The 18,268-nt window shown below is 37.2% G+C and overlaps 1 protein-coding gene across 1 annotated transcript in view; it reads right to left on the bottom strand.

Annotated features, from left to right (window-relative positions):
• meis1a (Meis homeobox 1 a) overlaps window positions 1–17,502 on the bottom strand; it is a 31,730-nt gene extending 14,228 nt beyond the window's left edge. Inside the window, exons 1-9 of the mRNA XM_065295305.2 lie at window positions 17,057–17,502; window positions 15,905–16,104; window positions 15,037–15,175; window positions 14,834–14,884; window positions 14,634–14,684; window positions 14,362–14,508; window positions 10,898–11,003; window positions 8,257–8,402; window positions 973–1,049 (exon numbers count right to left, since the gene is read on the bottom strand). Of these exons, the coding sequence (XP_065151377.1) occupies window positions 973–1,049; window positions 8,257–8,402; window positions 10,898–11,003; window positions 14,362–14,508; window positions 14,634–14,684; window positions 14,834–14,884; window positions 15,037–15,175; window positions 15,905–16,104; window positions 17,057–17,068 (929 nt within the window). The 5' untranslated portion in view covers window positions 17,069–17,502. The remainder of the gene's footprint in view (window positions 1–972; window positions 1,050–8,256; window positions 8,403–10,897; window positions 11,004–14,361; window positions 14,509–14,633; window positions 14,685–14,833; window positions 14,885–15,036; window positions 15,176–15,904; window positions 16,105–17,056) is intronic.
• Window positions 17,503–18,268: the final 766 nt, after the last annotated feature.

Genomic DNA, 18,268 nt, shown 5'->3' on the forward strand with positions numbered 1-18,268 from the left:
AACATGGATTAACTCCTGATGTCCCACCAGAGGAAATTAAATCTGTGCAAATTGTTTTTAATAAAATCTAAAACTGAACTTCAATCCAATACAAATAATAACTACGAAATAATAGACCGCTGCTCGTCTTTTATTATTATCTGGTGAATTGTGATTAAAAAAAAAACGTAAATCTCCAGAGAGGAAGTTTTCATGGCCCAAACATCTGTTATTTCTGAAAATCCAATGATGTGCCCCTAAAGATACCAGGACTTAAAAATGTGGCATGTATAGACCCATTAAAAACAAATGTGCTCTACAGAAAACAAAAACTTATTTTTTTTCCATATAGCAGACCTTTGCTATCCAAAACAATTTATAGCTCACATTCAAAGACATAATCGAGGCAGTCAACTCTCCAATGCTTGAACCAAAAAACGTACAAGTGTAGACATGCAACCGCTATACGCTACCGCCACGTCAAACCCAAGTGTCATTAGAGATTCAAGTGATTTGTAATAGTGTGTAACTCTATTCATCGGTCAGGATGGTGGGAGCGGCGGTCAGTTTATGTCCATACAGAAATGTTTCCAGAAATGTTTTTACTGGACTCATAACTGATGTGGAGGCACCGCGGGTCATTTCCTTCCACATTCAGAACATACACCTTAAAAAAATCCTTATTTGATGGTTCAAAAAACGTGGGTTCGAGTTCTTGAGCTTTATGGCTCTTTGGAGATTTTAAAGGGTCTTGATGTTACATTGTAAGCTCTTCAGATCAGCGCATTTGGCTCGTGCGTTCTTTTAAATCACCAGAACCTGGAAGATCTTCTGAAGAACGACGAAATAAAAAGATCTTTGTGGAAAATGTAAAAGCATAAACTGTATTTCTATGAATTCAAAACATACTTTACATTTAAGAACGATCACATCTGGATGACTCAAGTTGGAGCTTTGACCATGTGGTTTCAGCCTGGTCTGATCAACGCTTACCAGTTGTTGACCTGGAGAATGGTTAGTCCTGTGTCCTGCGCCAGCTGCCTCTTCTGTTCCTCAGAGGGGTACGGGTGCTACAAGGTAAAACAAACATAAACATTTACATTAAAAACAATGCATATGGAATATTTAAATAATTAAATATAATATAAACTTCTCCTATCACAGTGGCGACAGTGACTTTTTTGATTCAAAGCTCGTCCAAACATGTATTTATCCCGTCATGTGTGTGGCTCATCATGTCAAAATATGTGTTCAACACGTCACATCAACCTATGTGCTTCACGTCTTATGTTAAAATACGTTTTTGCTGCTCCGTCTAAGGTTTTTTTATAAAAGAGACATCTCACGTTTTCCAGATACTTGGTTATTCTCATGTGGAAACAGAGTTTAGTGTTAAAATAGTGCTTTGCGAGTAATTTGTGAATGTGAGCGTCTCTTATATCATAAACCCTTTCGACGCGTGCGCAGCAGGCACGCATTTTGACATGACACATTGTGCACATGGTTCACATGACACAAGAACACATATTTTGACGTGACGCATGATGCACATAGGTTTACACAACGCACCGAACACATATTTTGACAAGACGCATGATGCACATAGGTTTACACAACACACCGAACATATATTTTGACATGACGCATTATGCACATAATTTTACATGACGCATCAAACACACATTTTGACATGTAGCATGATGCACATAATTTTACATGATGCACCGAACACATATTTTAACATGATGCACCGAACACACATTTTGACATGACGCATGGTGCACATAATTTTACATGACGCACTGAACACATATTTTGACAAGACACATGATGCACATAGGTTTACACAACGCACCGAACACAAAATCGACATTACGCATGATGCGCATAATTTTACATGACGCACCGAACACATATTTTGACATGACGCATGATGTACACAATTTTACATGATGAACCGAACACATATTTTAACATGACGCATAATTTACATAATTTTACATGACGCACTGAACACATATTTTGACATGACACATGATGCACATAATTTTACATGACGCACTGAACACATATTTTGACAAGACGTATGATGCACATAGGTTTACACAACGCACCGAACACAAAATCGACATTACGCATGATGCGCATAATTTTACATGATGCACCGAACACACATTTTGACATGACACATGATGTACATAATTTTACATGATGCACCGAACACATATTTTGACATGACGCATGATGCACATAATTTTACATGACGCACCGAACACATATTTTGACATGACACATGATGTACATAATTTTACATGATGCACCGAACACATATTTTGACATGACGCATGATGCACATAATTTTACATGATGCACCGAACACATATTTTGACATGACGCATGATGCACATAATTTTACATGATGCACCGAACACACATTTTGACATGACGCATGATGTACATATTTTTACATGACACAGCAAACACATATTTTGACATGACGCATGATGCACATAATTTTACATGATGCACCGAACACACATTTTGACATGACGCATGATGTACATAATTTTACATGACACAGCAAACACATATTTTGACATGACGCATGATGCACATAATTTTACATGATGCACCGAACACATATTTTGACATGACACATGATGTACATAATTTTACATGATGCACCGAACACATATTTTGACATGACGCATGATGCACATTATTTTACATGACGCACCGAACACATTTTGACATAACGCATGATGCACATAATTTTACATGACGTACCAAACACATATTTTGACATGACGCATGATGCACATAGGTTCACACAGCATACCAAACAAATATTTTGACATATAGCAGGATGCACATAATTTTACATGACGTATCAAACACATATTTTGACATGATGCACATAATTTTACATGATGTACGTAGGTTCACATGATGTACTTAGGTCGCATGATGTACATAATTTACATAATGCACCAAACACATATTTTGACATGTAGCATGATGCACATAATTTTGCATGACGCACCAAACACATATTTTGACATGTAGCATGATGCACATAATTTTGCATGACGCACCAAACACATATTTTGACATGACACATGATGCACATAGGTTTACACAATGCACCGAACACAAATTTTGAATTTGCACATCTCAAAAGAGAAGTCACCGGCCACCACTGCATTTGACAGATGTTTTTATCTAAATCAACTAAAGCACAGAGTATTATCTGTTTTTTACGTTTATGTGAACTTACAAGCACATTCGAACACAGAGCCTGGCGAATTAAAGTTTCTGTTTGTATGTGTACACAGACGTTCAATGCATGCGCATTGCGACAAAATGCAATGCATCTTCATACTACACTGTACTGTAGGTGCATGCGTGACATACATGTATGTGGTGTTTCAAAAATCTGGCAGTGCATGTATAGTATGCACATACTTTTCAGATGACGAAAATTGCGTTATGCACACTATACGTGGACCATCGCATACGTGTAAAAAATGAAAAGTACTTCGGCCTTTACAGTGCATTCAAGCTATACATGTTTTTTTTACCAGTATGTGTGTTTCCTAGGATCGAACCCATAATGTTTGCACTGCTGAAGCAATGCCCTACCAACTGAACAACAGGAACAAAATGATATAATACAGTATGAATAAGCTCTTAATTTGCAAAAAAACGAACAATATTATAAATCATGTATTTATCCCCTTTGTCTCAATTAATTTGCCTACATCGTATTTTTCCTCGAGTCAAAAGCAAACCCATCTGCGGACCCGAAATCAGCCAGTTGGGATTTAGCCTCCGAGCCACAAAGTCATTACAAATTGCTATCCTGTAACCAACGGTGACGGCCCTAACAACCGAGAAACCCAAAAGGATATGCAGGCATTGACAAGACCTGTAATTAGCCCAGGTCACTGATCCTAGGGCAGCCCTGCGCTCTTAAATTAATTGGGACGTGTATTAAAAACTGATTCTGGAGCAGCGGTTTTACGGCGGCGGCTATAAACACCTCACCCATGAGTTGCTCTCTCTTAACACCTGTTGCAGGGCGAGAGCTCTGGTAGCAAATGGTGTGTAACTTTACGACCGGGCGAGCCGTGCTGGCTGGAGGCGTGTGTGTGCGCTCTGTGAAAGGCAATGAGGAGTTGAAGGTGTGTGTGGGGTCATTATCCTGTTTACAGAGGCAGTAAAGCTGTTAGGGCTCTAATGATCAGTAATTCAGGGTGAACGGTACTTAAAAGAGTCGAAAACACGCCCTGCCTCACCCAACGTTGCAGCTGCGTGCATTGGTGTGCGCGACGGCCCGTGTATCGTATTCGCACACTGCATCTAGACTACTCTATAGGAAAATGTTTCATACATTAAGGAAAAATGCGACTTGTTACCGTTTTTTATAATGTGACTGTATATAGATTTGTTTGTCTCGTTGCTGTAGCTCAGTTGGAGGAGCATTGGCAGCGCAAATGGTCATGTGTTCGAAAACCAACGAACACACCAACCGATCAAATGCTTGGATAAAAGCATCTGTGAAATGCGTAAATTTGTGTTTATTGTAAAATGTTGACGTGACGAAATGGAATCACAAACCAAACTATTTGCCAATGGACTAACAAACCGCTAGACCGTCTCAAAACTGAGGCCACCGGTCAAACCCACAGGCTTAAACCAACAGAGCAATTGATAGCACCGCAGAGTCTTTTCAGAGAAATCAACCTATAAATAGCTTACAGTATAGTTATTTCTGCATATTAAGCCAAAATCAACCATCAACTATAAAAACAAACACTTTACCTTTAAGTGAATTATGTAGATATAGATACAACACACTCGATTATTACTCGATTATTACTTTTTTTTTTTTAAAGTAGCTTGGCTTTCTTGGCAAGCCACCGTTTTAATATAGCTTCCCAAACACTGCATAAAACCGATTTTCGGTTTTAAAGAGACGTTCCCTCAAAGACCCAGCAGGCCAACTGAGATTTTCATTAACTTTGCAGCTACAATCTTCGGCGTATCCCACATCGAGGCTTTACATTTCTGTCCGATGGCTCTCTGTTTCATCTCCGTTTAACCCCCCCAACCTTCTCCGTTTACGAAAAAAGGGTCTGGCCGTGATGAATCACCTCTCTTTCATTCTCTCCGACATTTTTCTTTCTCCATCCCTTTCTTTCACGTGGAAAGGACGGAAATTCCCTGTAGGTCTAGTAGGGCCCGGGTCCCCAGGAGAAGCTGTCAGAGCGGTAATGGATGGTGTTTTGATAACAGCGAGTTCGACCCTGGAGAGACCCCGGGGGGGGTGGAACCCCAGTAGATCCAACATGCCCGTGCAGTTTGGATAAATGAACTCCACCGCCAACCCCCACGAAAGCCCTCGGCTTCTCATTTTTTTGAGACTGACGCTAATTGCGGCTCCCTCATTACGACCAAATGCTCCGGCACTTCAAAGGAAAATTGAGGCTGGAGAGAAACGGGCTAAAAACAGTAGCGTAAGATGACCAGAGTATAAATAAAGGGATTTAGTAAGAGATCTGCTGTAAAGCCTGAGTATTGGTGGAGGTTAGTAAGGTTAACTATAGATTGGATATTGTCCGGCTAAGAGTAACCCACTTCTAGCCAAAATAAACTTAAATTTGGTTACATGTCGTAAATAGGACTGGGTATCGATTCAAATGTTCCAGATCGATTCGAATTCGGTTCACAAGGTATCAAATCGATTCGATTTCCGGTTCTCGAATCAATTCAATGATTATAGATTTAATACAAATACTATATTTATACAAAAAGAACAGTGAACAAAAGTTTACAATTTAATTAATAGCCACAAACCTGTATTAAACTCTTTTATTTTAGGTACACTTGGGTACGTTAAAACAGAACCCATCTCTAATTTTCAAATGCATACAATTATGTTAAATACAATACAATTTTGTTGAAAGATGAAAACTGTATGTGAAAAAAGTAAGTTTGGTAGAAAAGACTACAGAGTCCCTAAGGTGACATTGGAGTAAAAATTCATTTTTGGTGAATTATCCCCCTAAAAGATGTTTAATAGTTGTCCAAACATAGCCCAGACGTCTAGGTTAAAACACCCCCCAAAAAGATTTAAACTAATTAATTTAGCCAATAACTTCCCAAACCAAAAATTTAATAAAGTTTAGTTTTGCGTGCATGCGCGATAGTTTCACAAGCGCACGCAAAACTAAACTTTATTAATTTTTTTCTCTATGTCCTCTTAGGGGCTCCGTAGAAGACTAATTAGATTAACGTTAATCGTAAAAAAAAATCGATTGGTGGCCTTTGAGAATCGATTTTGAATCAACCACGTAAAAAAAAAAGATTACTCGAAAAAGCAATTTTTTTGCCCAGCCCTAGTCGTAAATAACTTGCGAGATGTATGATTACAATGTGTTTTGTTTTATTTATTTATTTACTTTAAAAAAAAAATTGGGGGGGGTGGGTCTATGGTAAGACGTCTATTCGATTTTCACTGACGGACCAAATTTTGCCTTGTTTTATCCTAGATATCTGGGCTATGTTTGGAGGACTATTAGACGTCTTTTAGTGCTTTCTGGGATAGTTCACCAAAAATGAAACTCTGCCTTCTTTTCTCTTGTATGTCTAAAATACCTTTGGGCTATGTTTCACATCCTCCGAAAACAGCTTTATGTGGGGAACGTATGAAAACGAGTCACTGATAAACTTTTTCCGCCAATGCTGTCAATTAAATTTAATCGTTCGGAAAAAATATCATGTTAGTGCATCGAGACAGTTTTAAGAGCTAACATCGGAAAACCAGAAATAGAGTTTTGCTCCGTTCCTCCTACAAAGTGAGCGAATTTTGATTTAATTCGATTGGTGCCGGTTGTCTGCTCTGCCACACAGTGACGGGTCATGGAAAAGCGGAGGTTTGCAAAATCAAATTTGCCCCTGACAAACACGAATATGCAGATTAAAAATGATCAGAGTCCTCGTGGACGGCTGGAAAACGTACAAATTGCATTTGTAGGTGCTTCTCGTATTTCTAAACTTTAGACATCAAACAGACGGTTGGGCTGGTGTGTATGTGTGTTTATTGTGCTTGTGTGATTGCTGGAGCTGAATGGAAAAGAGGCGACTGTACTGAAATAAAAACACCCGCGGGGTGAGGGCGTTCTTTTACACTGGTGACCTTTGACCCCCTATTGAGCTTAGGGAATGTTGTAATGTCATCTATCTGTATGCTTGATGTGCCCTTGATGTCCACATTCTGTCTTATGTGTTTACTTTCGAATTCCAGTGAAATACACATGAGTCGATTGTTTTGGGCGCACAGTGGGGTCACAGCAAATTGCTCCTTTCTGTATATGAAATAATATTTACTTTGACTCTGGTTTTCTCACTACTTCTTGCTTTATATTTTTGCTTAAAAGTCTGTCAATCTAAAAGCAGAGATTTTCTTCTGTTACTCTATAATGTGGAGTAGTTTTGTAGCTCCGCTGGTGCACATCTGGAACAAACGAGCCGCTAAATACCCAATTCAGATCATGGCCTATCCAGATCAAGTGTTTATGAGGTGGTGCCTGTGTTTGTTAGGAAGTTTCAACAAGTTTCCCAGTAAGACAGCGGGAGAAAAAACCGCAAGGAGAGTTGGAATAAGAAGTGTGTGTTTGTTCAATCCCCGCAGAAACACTGTATATTCAAGGCTCTAAGGAGGGGGAGGGACTCTGGGTTGTGCACGCCCCCTTTTTTCCATGGTAACAATCATTACGACAGAAAGGAAACCCTGTCTGCGCTTCATCCCTAATATACCGTTACATTGGTCATTAGTGGTGCGTATGTGTGTTGACTAACTAGCCTCTAGATAATGAGCTTCAGCGAGCTTGAAATAACACGGGTGGGCAAGTTTAGACCCGTCACAATTGATAAATAGATCTATATACATAATAGAGTTACGACGTATATCTAACACAGATCTAAAATAGATCTGTAAACTAAAGATTGGTTACATCTGGCGAATAACAAATGCAATTTAACCGTAGTAACAAAACTGTACTGCACAGCCTCAATACGCTTATCAGTTTTATAAAGCAATTTTACCGTAATTATTTACATTTATTGCACTTGGCAGATGGTTTTACCCAAAGTGCTATACATTTTATTCGTATGTGTAAATATATATATATAAGCAAATAATAAACAAGCAAAACGTGCTGGTTTGGGAACATAAAATATCTTAAAAGAGCTTAAAAGTTGAATTTCGTTTACCGTGAGGTGCTGGAACAGCCATGCCCTCATGATGTTGGTTGCCACTTTGGGAAATATCCCTCTTTTCTTGTTATTTTTCCTGTCTTTATCTGTGTCTTCCTCCTCTCCTGTGCTTGGCGAGGCAACACTCTGATCCAGAAAGTCACCTGAGAACAACAAATAAATAGTAAACTTAAAAGGCTTTGACACTAATAGGTTACACAAGACTTTCTTGAGTTGACAAACTTGGAAAACTTCCAAGCATGGTGGAATCTGAAATTTAGATCCGGTCATCTCAGATAAGTCTAAAATGATGTTAGTCTACATTAAAAACCTGTGATTTACTAAATCAGATTTTTTTATATGAAAAGCATTAAAATTATTTTCAGTCCCACGCAACATAAAAATGTGTTTAAGTAGGACTGCACAATTTATCGAACAACTAATCGGGATTACAGTTACGGGTGACACAATTAAATAATTGCCAAAATTTTTAATTACATTACAGCTGTCCATTTGTGGTCATTTCTGTGCGTTACGGCAGCATGTTTGAGCACCAAATACAGTGGTGAATCAGAGATTTTAACATTGATAATTTGACGTGTCCTTTAGCCATTCGTTTTGGATTTTTTACAACATAACTCCCATAATTATTTGTTATTTACATTATACTATTTAGTTTTGGATGCTTAGAATTCACTATGCAGTTGCTTCATAGAAAGTTATAAAACATTAGTATAAAGTCTATTAAGCATTAATAATAATTGCAATTAGAATATCAAGGTAAATAATCAGCAATTACGATTTTTGGCATAATCGTTCAGCCATACGTATAATGGAGCGTACACACCAAACGCGAAGTCAACGATTTGCGAGAGTAGATTACAAACAAATTCAACACAAAGATGCGAATAGACGCAAACTCGCGCGGGGGAGAATTGGGCAGTGCGATGGCGCAAAAACATGCGCTATTCGTCTCAAACGCGTCTTCGTACAAGTTAAAAATATTCAACTCAACCGAAAAATTACGTTAAATCCTGCAAGAAAAATTTAGAGCAAGGAACGAGATGTGTCGCGTTTGGTGTGTACGCAGCATAAGGTTTACTAAAGTTAACAATGTTTTATAATGTTGCCAGTTTTCTGGTTAATAAGCAAATTTTTAAGCGCACATTGTATGCACACGGCCGGATTTTTGTAACCGCGCGCACTTTGTACGTGTAGGTCGCACATGCGCGCACAGAAGAATGTAGCTCAGATGCATTGCATTTTGTCGCAATGCGCATTTGTCTAACACAGCCTGATCTCACGGAAAGTCGTGTTATAGTCACAAAAAATGTTATTCATTTATTTGTGTCCATGGCACGAAAATCAGCTTTCTGCATGCCTTGAACACGAATGTCTTTTTCGTGTCACTGGCACGCAATTTCTCTAAATAGGTTTTTGTGTCCGTGGCACGACTTTCTTTTTCGTGTCATTTTATGTATTGTTTTCTCTTTTTTCCCCTATTTTCTTACCATTGTCGCTTGGGGTTGGAATCACTTTGTTACATTTTTAGACATCCTAACCCAAACCCCAATTCCTAATCGAGAATAGTTTAAAAGCGGAAGAAAACAATGTAGAAACCAATACATAAAAGTACATTCTAACCCAAACCCCAAATCTAACTCCAACCCCAAGCGACAATGATTTAAAAATATGGGGGAAAAATTTAGAAAATAATACATAAAATAAAACGAAAACGTTGTGCCACGGACACGAAAATCTATTTATAAATTTGTGCAAGTGAGACGAAAAAGGCATTTGTGTTCAAGGCACGAAAAAAAGCTGAATTTTGTGCCATGGACACGAATAAATTAAAATCTAATTTTTCGTGACTATAACACGACGTTCCGTGAGATCATATTGGTCTAACATCAGTGTACACATCAAGTCAAATAAACTACACTTTGCAAGGCTGTGCGTTCGTGGTACGTTCGCGCACACGTAAAAAACCAGACTACACTCCGGTTAGTAAGGCAGTGTGACTTTGGCTTACTGGAAAATCCGACTATAAATATTTTCCCTGGTGGAAGAAGAGAATGTGGGCTGCTGTCGTATGTTATCCTAACCCGTATTTGGTGCACAATAGGTATTATTTTATTGCTTTAATCGACCGTTGCGATTTCGCTACGGTGGGCCTCTGAGGGGTTAGCTGTGTGTTTGTCTGTCTGTTGTTTTGTTCAGGTAGTGAAATATTCTGTCAGAGCCAGACTCGCAGCTGTTGAGCTGAGACAGAACGCACAAAGATGCACGCGTGTGCGCTCGGGGAAGTATGTACTCTGGTTTTTATTGGCCATGGTTGGTGCTTAAAGCTGAGGAGCACAGAGAAGAGTCTTTATAACCACCATGCACCATTTCCTGTCCAACACACAGCCCTACGCACACATACGCACACAGAGCGGTTGCACTTATTAAGGAGCTGTCTTCTGGATGATGTGTGCGTCTGTACGTCTGCCTGTTTGCGTATGTGTGTGCAGTAGGAGACCCCTGTGGTGGTGCTAAAGTGCAAATGTATGCTAGAGATGACAAACCTGCTGAAGCTCTGTTTCACTTGGCACACACTAACCTCTTTACCAACACTTGCATGCGTGTGTGCGTGTGTGTGTGTATATGTGTGTGTTACCGTGCTCGCTGCTGTTGTCTCCATTGTGTGAGCTGTGGTGTCTGCTGCAGGCAGCGGCCGCTTCAGAAGAATGTACAGATGTAGCATCATCCTCCCTCCAGCACACCTAGAGAGAGAGAGAGAGACAGGTAGACAGTGAGAGGTGGAAAGAGAGAGAGAGAGAGAGACAGACAGACTTAGCAAGACCCACATATGGAAAGCCAAGTGGGTCAGAGAGATACAAACAAAACCGAAAGAGAGATGGACAAAGAAACAAACAGACAGACAAAGAGGAAAACAGAGTGGGACAGACAAAGAGAGAGCGAGAGAGAGAGAGCGAGAGAGAGAGAGTAATAAGTTGTGTTCACTGTAATATATTATTGGTTAAATACAGTATAGAGCTGCATACCAGAACAGTGCTGTAAGGAGTAATATGGAACATATGTTCCAAGAGCAAACTGTCTGAAAAGACTAGAGACTGCTTTAACACAAACACACATCTGTGTATATACACACACATACACACATGCACGCACAAACATCTGTACATAACTCAAAAGACAAACACGCACGGGATATTCTGAAAACCATACTGTAAATTCTAACAGACTGAAGAAACTAAACAAAAGCGAAGCCGACCGACAAAAGAGCATTTCTGCTTATTAAATAGGTAGTTACGGTCCTGGATGCCGATTGGTCAATGCGGTGTTCCAGCTGTGCTAAAATATTCGATATAGGAACAACTGTGAAGCAAAACACCTGTTCATCGAGCCACTGTATATATCACTCTACAGCACCTATAGACGTCAACTACTCCTCTTATGGTTTACACGACAGACTATATTTTCTAGAATATATTTATGTGAATAATTCATACATTGTTGGTAGAGACTGGGGTTAGTTGTCACAATTTTAACGTCATTGATTACCGTATATAGGCACGTATACAATCTTTAGACTATGCTTATTGCTCTTTAGATAAAATGTTAAATGCTGTCTTATTTATAAGTTGCTTTGGAAAAAAGAATACGGTGAATTAATAAATACTATATAAAGTAAATGTAAAAAATTTACAATATAAAAAATTGCTGTAATTATGCAGCTGGTTGCCAGTAACTTACTGTAGAAGATATAGACTGACAATGTTTCAAGTTCATTTAACTTTGAACAAACTGTTGCCAGTAAATAACATAAATGTAAAATCTACAGTAAGTGACACTGTTAACCCTCATGTTGTTTTAACCCAAATAAATAAGTTCACTTAACCTAAACCCTGAAAAAAACAAGAAATTTTGAGTTGTATCAACTTATTTTAGCTTATTAAGTCTCTGGATATGAAAATTTTACCCATCATGCATTGCAGCATGCATAAAATTAACTGCTACTGTTGTTTTACTGTTTGTTTTTCTTAATTTATACTACTGCAGTTGTTTTTTGTTATCATTGTAGCTTATTATTTTTGTGGTAAAGTGCAAGAGCTTATCGTTCACTTCAAAAGATTTGATTCTCTTAATATAACAAGTTTTATAAAACTATGTTAAAATAAGTTTCTCATATTGTTAAAGGAGTAGTCCACTTTAAAGATGGAGCCCATTGACTTACCATAGTATTTTTATGTCCTACTATGAAAAGTCAATGGACCCCATCTTTAAAGTGGACTACCCCTTTAACTGACTATTTGTAGAAAAGGAAATGTTTTGTTAATCAAACAAGGATATATTACTGGAACCAGACGTTTTACATTCAGTTAAAAAAAAATTAAATGGCCTGTTCAGCAATTTTAAGTAAATTTAACTTAAAATTACTTGTTTGTTTAACTTAAAATTACTTGTTTGTTTAACAAATGTTTTTAGGGCAGCAAGTTACCCTATGTTTTTTAAAGTAAAAATCAACTCGTCTGGGCTTACAATGTATTGGCAGCTATAATATCCAGAAATACTGTAATTTCTACAGAATTTTTTACAGTGATACAAACTACTATTTTGATCTTTACTGCACAAAGTATAACGCTTATTTAATATGCATTTTGTGGCAAAATTTAAACAGTAAACAATTTGTGACCCTGCCTGTGAAATATGTGTTTTAGTGATTTTTCTGTTTTCGAATCATAATGTAAAGAACATTCTGTGAAAATATAACCTTTATATCTTTAATATCGAGTAAGTTTGAAATCAATGATTAAAATCTATTTTTAATGATCATTAGATTATAGGCTTTATTTCACAGACAGGGTCACAATTACCAAACAAAATAAAAGATTATAAAATGTCAAATATTTACTCAAGGAACCTTGTTAACCAAACAAACATTTGTGTAGCATTTTCTTACTGTTCTGCAGCAGTTTCTGTATGATAAGTCTTGTGTGACAACTAGCCCCAGTCTGGCTTGATGCCTTTTTATGTTCTTTTTTTATAAGATAAATTCCCTCTCTGCATTCCAGACGTCTTTCTTAGGCCTGTTTTATTTCATTCTGAGCTGTTGGGGAAACGAAAATGAAATAAAATTGTCTTTTTGTCGCACAGCCGGTTTTAAGTTTGCTCTTGTAATGATTTTTGCTCTCAGAATAACACTTTGCATAAAGGAGATGTCACCGCAAACAGGACACGCAGATAATAAATCAAGATCTTTTACTTTCCGGGCACAAAACACAAAGACAGAGACACACAAAACCACATCAACACAGACACGCAATTCAAGCGCAACGACAACAGTGCAAACGATACAGTAAACAATAAAACTGTAAGCAACGAGGTAGTCATTTTTCTGAGATCCATACTTTTGACTTTCTAAAATATCATTGTTTACTTTTGTGTTCATGTTACTGTCGGTACTGAGTAATTTAAATGAACAGCATGTAATTATTTTAGTGTAATTATTATTATTATAGTAATTAATTACATGAGTGAAACATAAAATGTAACCAAAAGTGTAATTTTACCTTAGAAAAGTAAATGTTTCGTTATTAAAGACAAAACTGTTTATCAGTGATTGTATTTGGACTTTCATTTTTAACATCAGAATTTTCGCCTAAATGTATAATAGCAGATACTGTGACTGGTCTCCATTTCTTTATTATAATTTTTTTTAGTTTCATTAATTTTTTTCTCTTAACTTAAATAGGCCTAGTCCAGCTGTACGACACATTTCATTTTTACATACACAGAATTTTTACGTACGTTCGTTGTTTAAAATTATTAAGATTGAATTTATAGCATTTTTTAGTATTTTTATTATTACCTTTATGATTGTTTTGATTCAAGCGTTCATAACTAAAAAAAATAGGCCTACAACTAAGTAGCATAATAAAAACATAATAAGAAACATGTTTTGACACAAATTTAAAAATCGGAGTTATCTCGTTTTGGCACCAAACTCTTAATTTCTTCTTCTCTGGCTCAGTACAAATCCCAAATATTCCAGACTTCTCGTTAAAAACGAAAAAAAAAATGAATAAATAAAATAGACGTATATAAATGAAGACTTGCCTGGTCTGCCCCTCCTGGGGTGCGTGTAAATTCTTCGCCGTCCGATCTGGATCCCCCCTCTTTATCATCGACCACCAGATCTATGGGCATCTTTCCCTTCAGACAGCTAATGTAGCGGTGACAGAAATTATCACACAGCTCATGTACCTATACAGAAAATTACATGTAACATTAACATAAATATTATTGACATATAATCAATGTTATTATTTATACTATAAAATTAACACAATAGATATTAATCAATGGAAATCGTTAGAAATAAAACTAACCTTTTCTAATTCGAGCAGATGAAATCGTAACACTTGTATGGCTTGAATCATCTAAAACAAAGCGACCACTCATGTCACACAGTTTAATTATATTTCATTAATTTAAAATAAAATGACATAAAAACACGTACACTGATTAACAAAAAAATAATTGTATTATGTTTATGCTGAAACGTTTCTTAATCTTATCTGCGACCTACCAAGTTATCCAAATCTGGATTCGACGAGAAGTAAGGTTTTTCCGCCCTTATCTGTCATGTAAAAAGTAATGCAAAATGATCAGAAACAAATAATAAGATTTCACACAGACGCTTAACAATTAATTGTTGTAGTTGGATGTTATTAACTTCTTCATATTTCGATTGAGCGCTTATGAATCAGACAAGTGAGATTCATGCCTGACCTGTTTTGAGAATATTGTAATATCTTCGTCAAATGATTCAGACGAGCACACGTCTCCGGTAACGCCGCTTTCTCTCGGCGTACAAGTTGCCAGTTCACATTTTTCGAAAACTAGTGCAAGCAATGGGAAAAGGGGGTGTCTGAAAAACAAAACATCCATGGAGTTTATATGTCTGGAGAAAAGACAACTTTGCCTGACTTAACAACAAAGTCGCCAAGGCTTGAGGCCTTGCCTTGTTCAGTTAAATTCTTCAGATATGTTAAAAATATAAAAATATCTGGGTGTTCTAATAACTTTAGGGAGGCAAGACTGAATATTAAAGAGTTTACTTTGTAAATCTCACTTTGCAACAGGTAGGCTATTTAAAAGTAACGTTCACTGATAAAAATAGTCGATATCAGACCACTAATATATGTAATAAATATATCGTGTAAAATAAAAATAATATTGTAATAGTAAAATTCGCTATAAATATATATATAAGCTGTTTGCTAATAAAATAAAATTATTTTCGATATTCATTTATAAAGGCCTTGTTTTCTAGGCAATTTTCTAATAGATTTAAAATATGAAATTTAGATTAAATTAAAATTTAAAACGTTTTACAACATTATGCAAGTTTTATATGCAAAACAGTGCAAATAATGTTGAAGGCCAAAAACTCTGACACAGCCATAGCATTAATAAAATATGCATATCCTATATTCACCATTAGTAATGAAAGTGCATTTGTATGTGCTGTCTGCACATGAACAAAATGCTTTTAATGTTTCAGAAAAAGCAACTAGCCTACATGAAAGAAATGCTGTCCTGCAGTCTTCATGATCTCCTCTTAATCACAGATAAGCACTTATGCGCACGCACATACCCGTAAATGGCGTCTTTGTCCCGTTTCAGTGCGTCGTTAACGGGCGATGGGATACCGGGAGCGGCGTGGTGCGGGTACTGGTGCGCGTGCAGCTGCGGCCCGTGACTCACCGCCTGCATGGCTCTCGCGGCGTGAGGATCGCCGTACATCGGAGACGGTATCCCGACCGCGTCCATTCCGTAATGTACCAGATCTTCGTACTGAAGGGAATGCAAATGTGAAGTTTTAAAATGATATTTGGACTTTCTTGTACACACATAAATCACACAAGCTGTCGCTGCAGGGGAAATGCCCCAACTTTATAGTTAAACTAACACATTGCCAATCTCAACCAAATTAACTAATTAGGCTACATGTCAGTAGTTTAACACATAAACAAATTAATGAACCGGTTTTACTTTGAGGCCTTTAATGAGACCTGCATTTGTATGTTAGGCTTTTAATTTTAGCATTTGTATCTCGCTTGATTTTTATTTAAAATCATTTGGACACGCATTTAATTTTTAAACCAACTCTAACATAAGAAAAGTTTAAATTGGTATTTGACATCAAATTAAATTCACTTTATTTTACGTGTGCGGCTATAAACAAATTCGTTTAATTTTGTGTCTGAACTTATCACAACCTGGCGTAGTTTTATTGTACTTCCCGAATTCAAATATAAAGTAATATAAAATAGCTACAAATGGTGTGGCCTAGGTTAAAGTATATAAAGGCGCATAAAAGTTAAAAACTAAAACAAAGTTTAGTAGCTATGAGAGGGCCTAATGTCGGTCCATTAAATCGGTCTCACACAGCTATGCAACGACAGAAATATGTATCAGGAACTGACTGCAAACATCATGTTACTCTTTTGCCTGTCATTTAAATATATGGTAAAATGATAATAACAAATTAAAATGTATTTAAAGTCCAATAAGGGATTACATCATGAGTTAAAAAAAATGAAAGGTCAGAGTTTTTGGAGACTTCACTTGTTGCGGTGTGTATCCTAAACGTAGCACACGTAACGCGTGCACACGCATCAACATTATCCTATTAATGAATTAAATGACATCTGACTGTAATAGCTTTCTGTATATTGTCAGGGCACGTGATTAATAAGCCTTGGCGGCCACGTTTAAGGATTTTTGTTGTGAGGTTCTTACGCACCCGTTGCGCCATGAGGAAGACTCCGTTTCACCGACTCCGTTCTCAACACTTCCAGATCTCGGGGAGCAGGACGCCAAACACCGCATTAAAAACTCTCCAAAAAGTCAAGTCAAGTGCCCGTGATGAACAATAACATCGTAATCCACCCAGATACTCCTGGTCACAGTTTAAACAAACGCAAGTCTGGATAGCAGTAAAAAAGAAATCCAGTTCTCGACCAGTAACCAAACCGTTGCGCTAAAGCTTTATTTTACTATCTCCTTGTTGAGGATTCCGTTGGCAAAAGGTGAAAAGCAAACTCCATTCGGGTCTTTGATCGCTCGGCTGGTTTATTCTTAATGCAATAACACCTCTTTGAGATGTGAGGAGCGTGAAAAGGGAGGTGGAGGAGGAGAGGTGGCATTCAGGCTTCTTAAAGGAGACGTCGAGTCCAAACCCAACCCGTGCGTAAGGGCGCAAAACCGTATTCTTAAGTTACTTAGGCCATTAGGAGGCAATAGGTTTTCAAAACTATCTTAATCTAAGCTGGTCTTTTACCATACCATACAAGATGGTAGGTTAACTAGTTATTAATGATTAATAACGAACAGTGCGCGCTCTTGCTTGTGTTTGTCCTTGCTACAGATATCAAACAATGTGTAAGCTCTCATAAGTAAAATTTTGGACGATATTTTCCTCACTGTACTTTGTTGTCAAGTACGTCCAAAACACTTATTTTTGTTTATTGGTTTATAAAACATTTATTTATTTATTTGTATGTTTGTTTCGCATACTTAAAATTTATATTTTATTCCTGATTATGCATCAAGTGAATGTTATGTTTTAAAACTACCAAGCTAAATACCTAAAAAAAACAACAAGGTTCTGTGGCTGTTAAAGGTTCTTTATGGTGCCCAACCTTTAATTCTAAAAAGCGTGCTGGCTTAAACGGCTAGATAAGATACATTCTTCTGATTTTATTTACTAAAACAGCATCTAATGAATAAAAAATAAATGTCAAGTAGATAAAGAGGAAGGAAATTGACCAATGTAACATGAGTGACATCTTGTTTAACCGTCCACTTGGCGCCCTCTACTGGCATTAACAGTTATTTTTTAGAGATTCCTCTTTGGTCTGTACTTGCACTCGGTAAGATTTTTCACTTTCTTAGCTTATTGTTAAGTTTCCCTTCCTAACGTTTTATATGTTTCAAAATAAGCGTGTGTAAAATT

The sequence above is a fragment of the Paramisgurnus dabryanus genome, chromosome 4, assembly GCF_030506205.2.
Source record: "Paramisgurnus dabryanus chromosome 4, PD_genome_1.1, whole genome shotgun sequence".
Classification (NCBI taxonomy): domain Eukaryota; kingdom Metazoa; phylum Chordata; class Actinopteri; order Cypriniformes; family Cobitidae; genus Paramisgurnus; species Paramisgurnus dabryanus.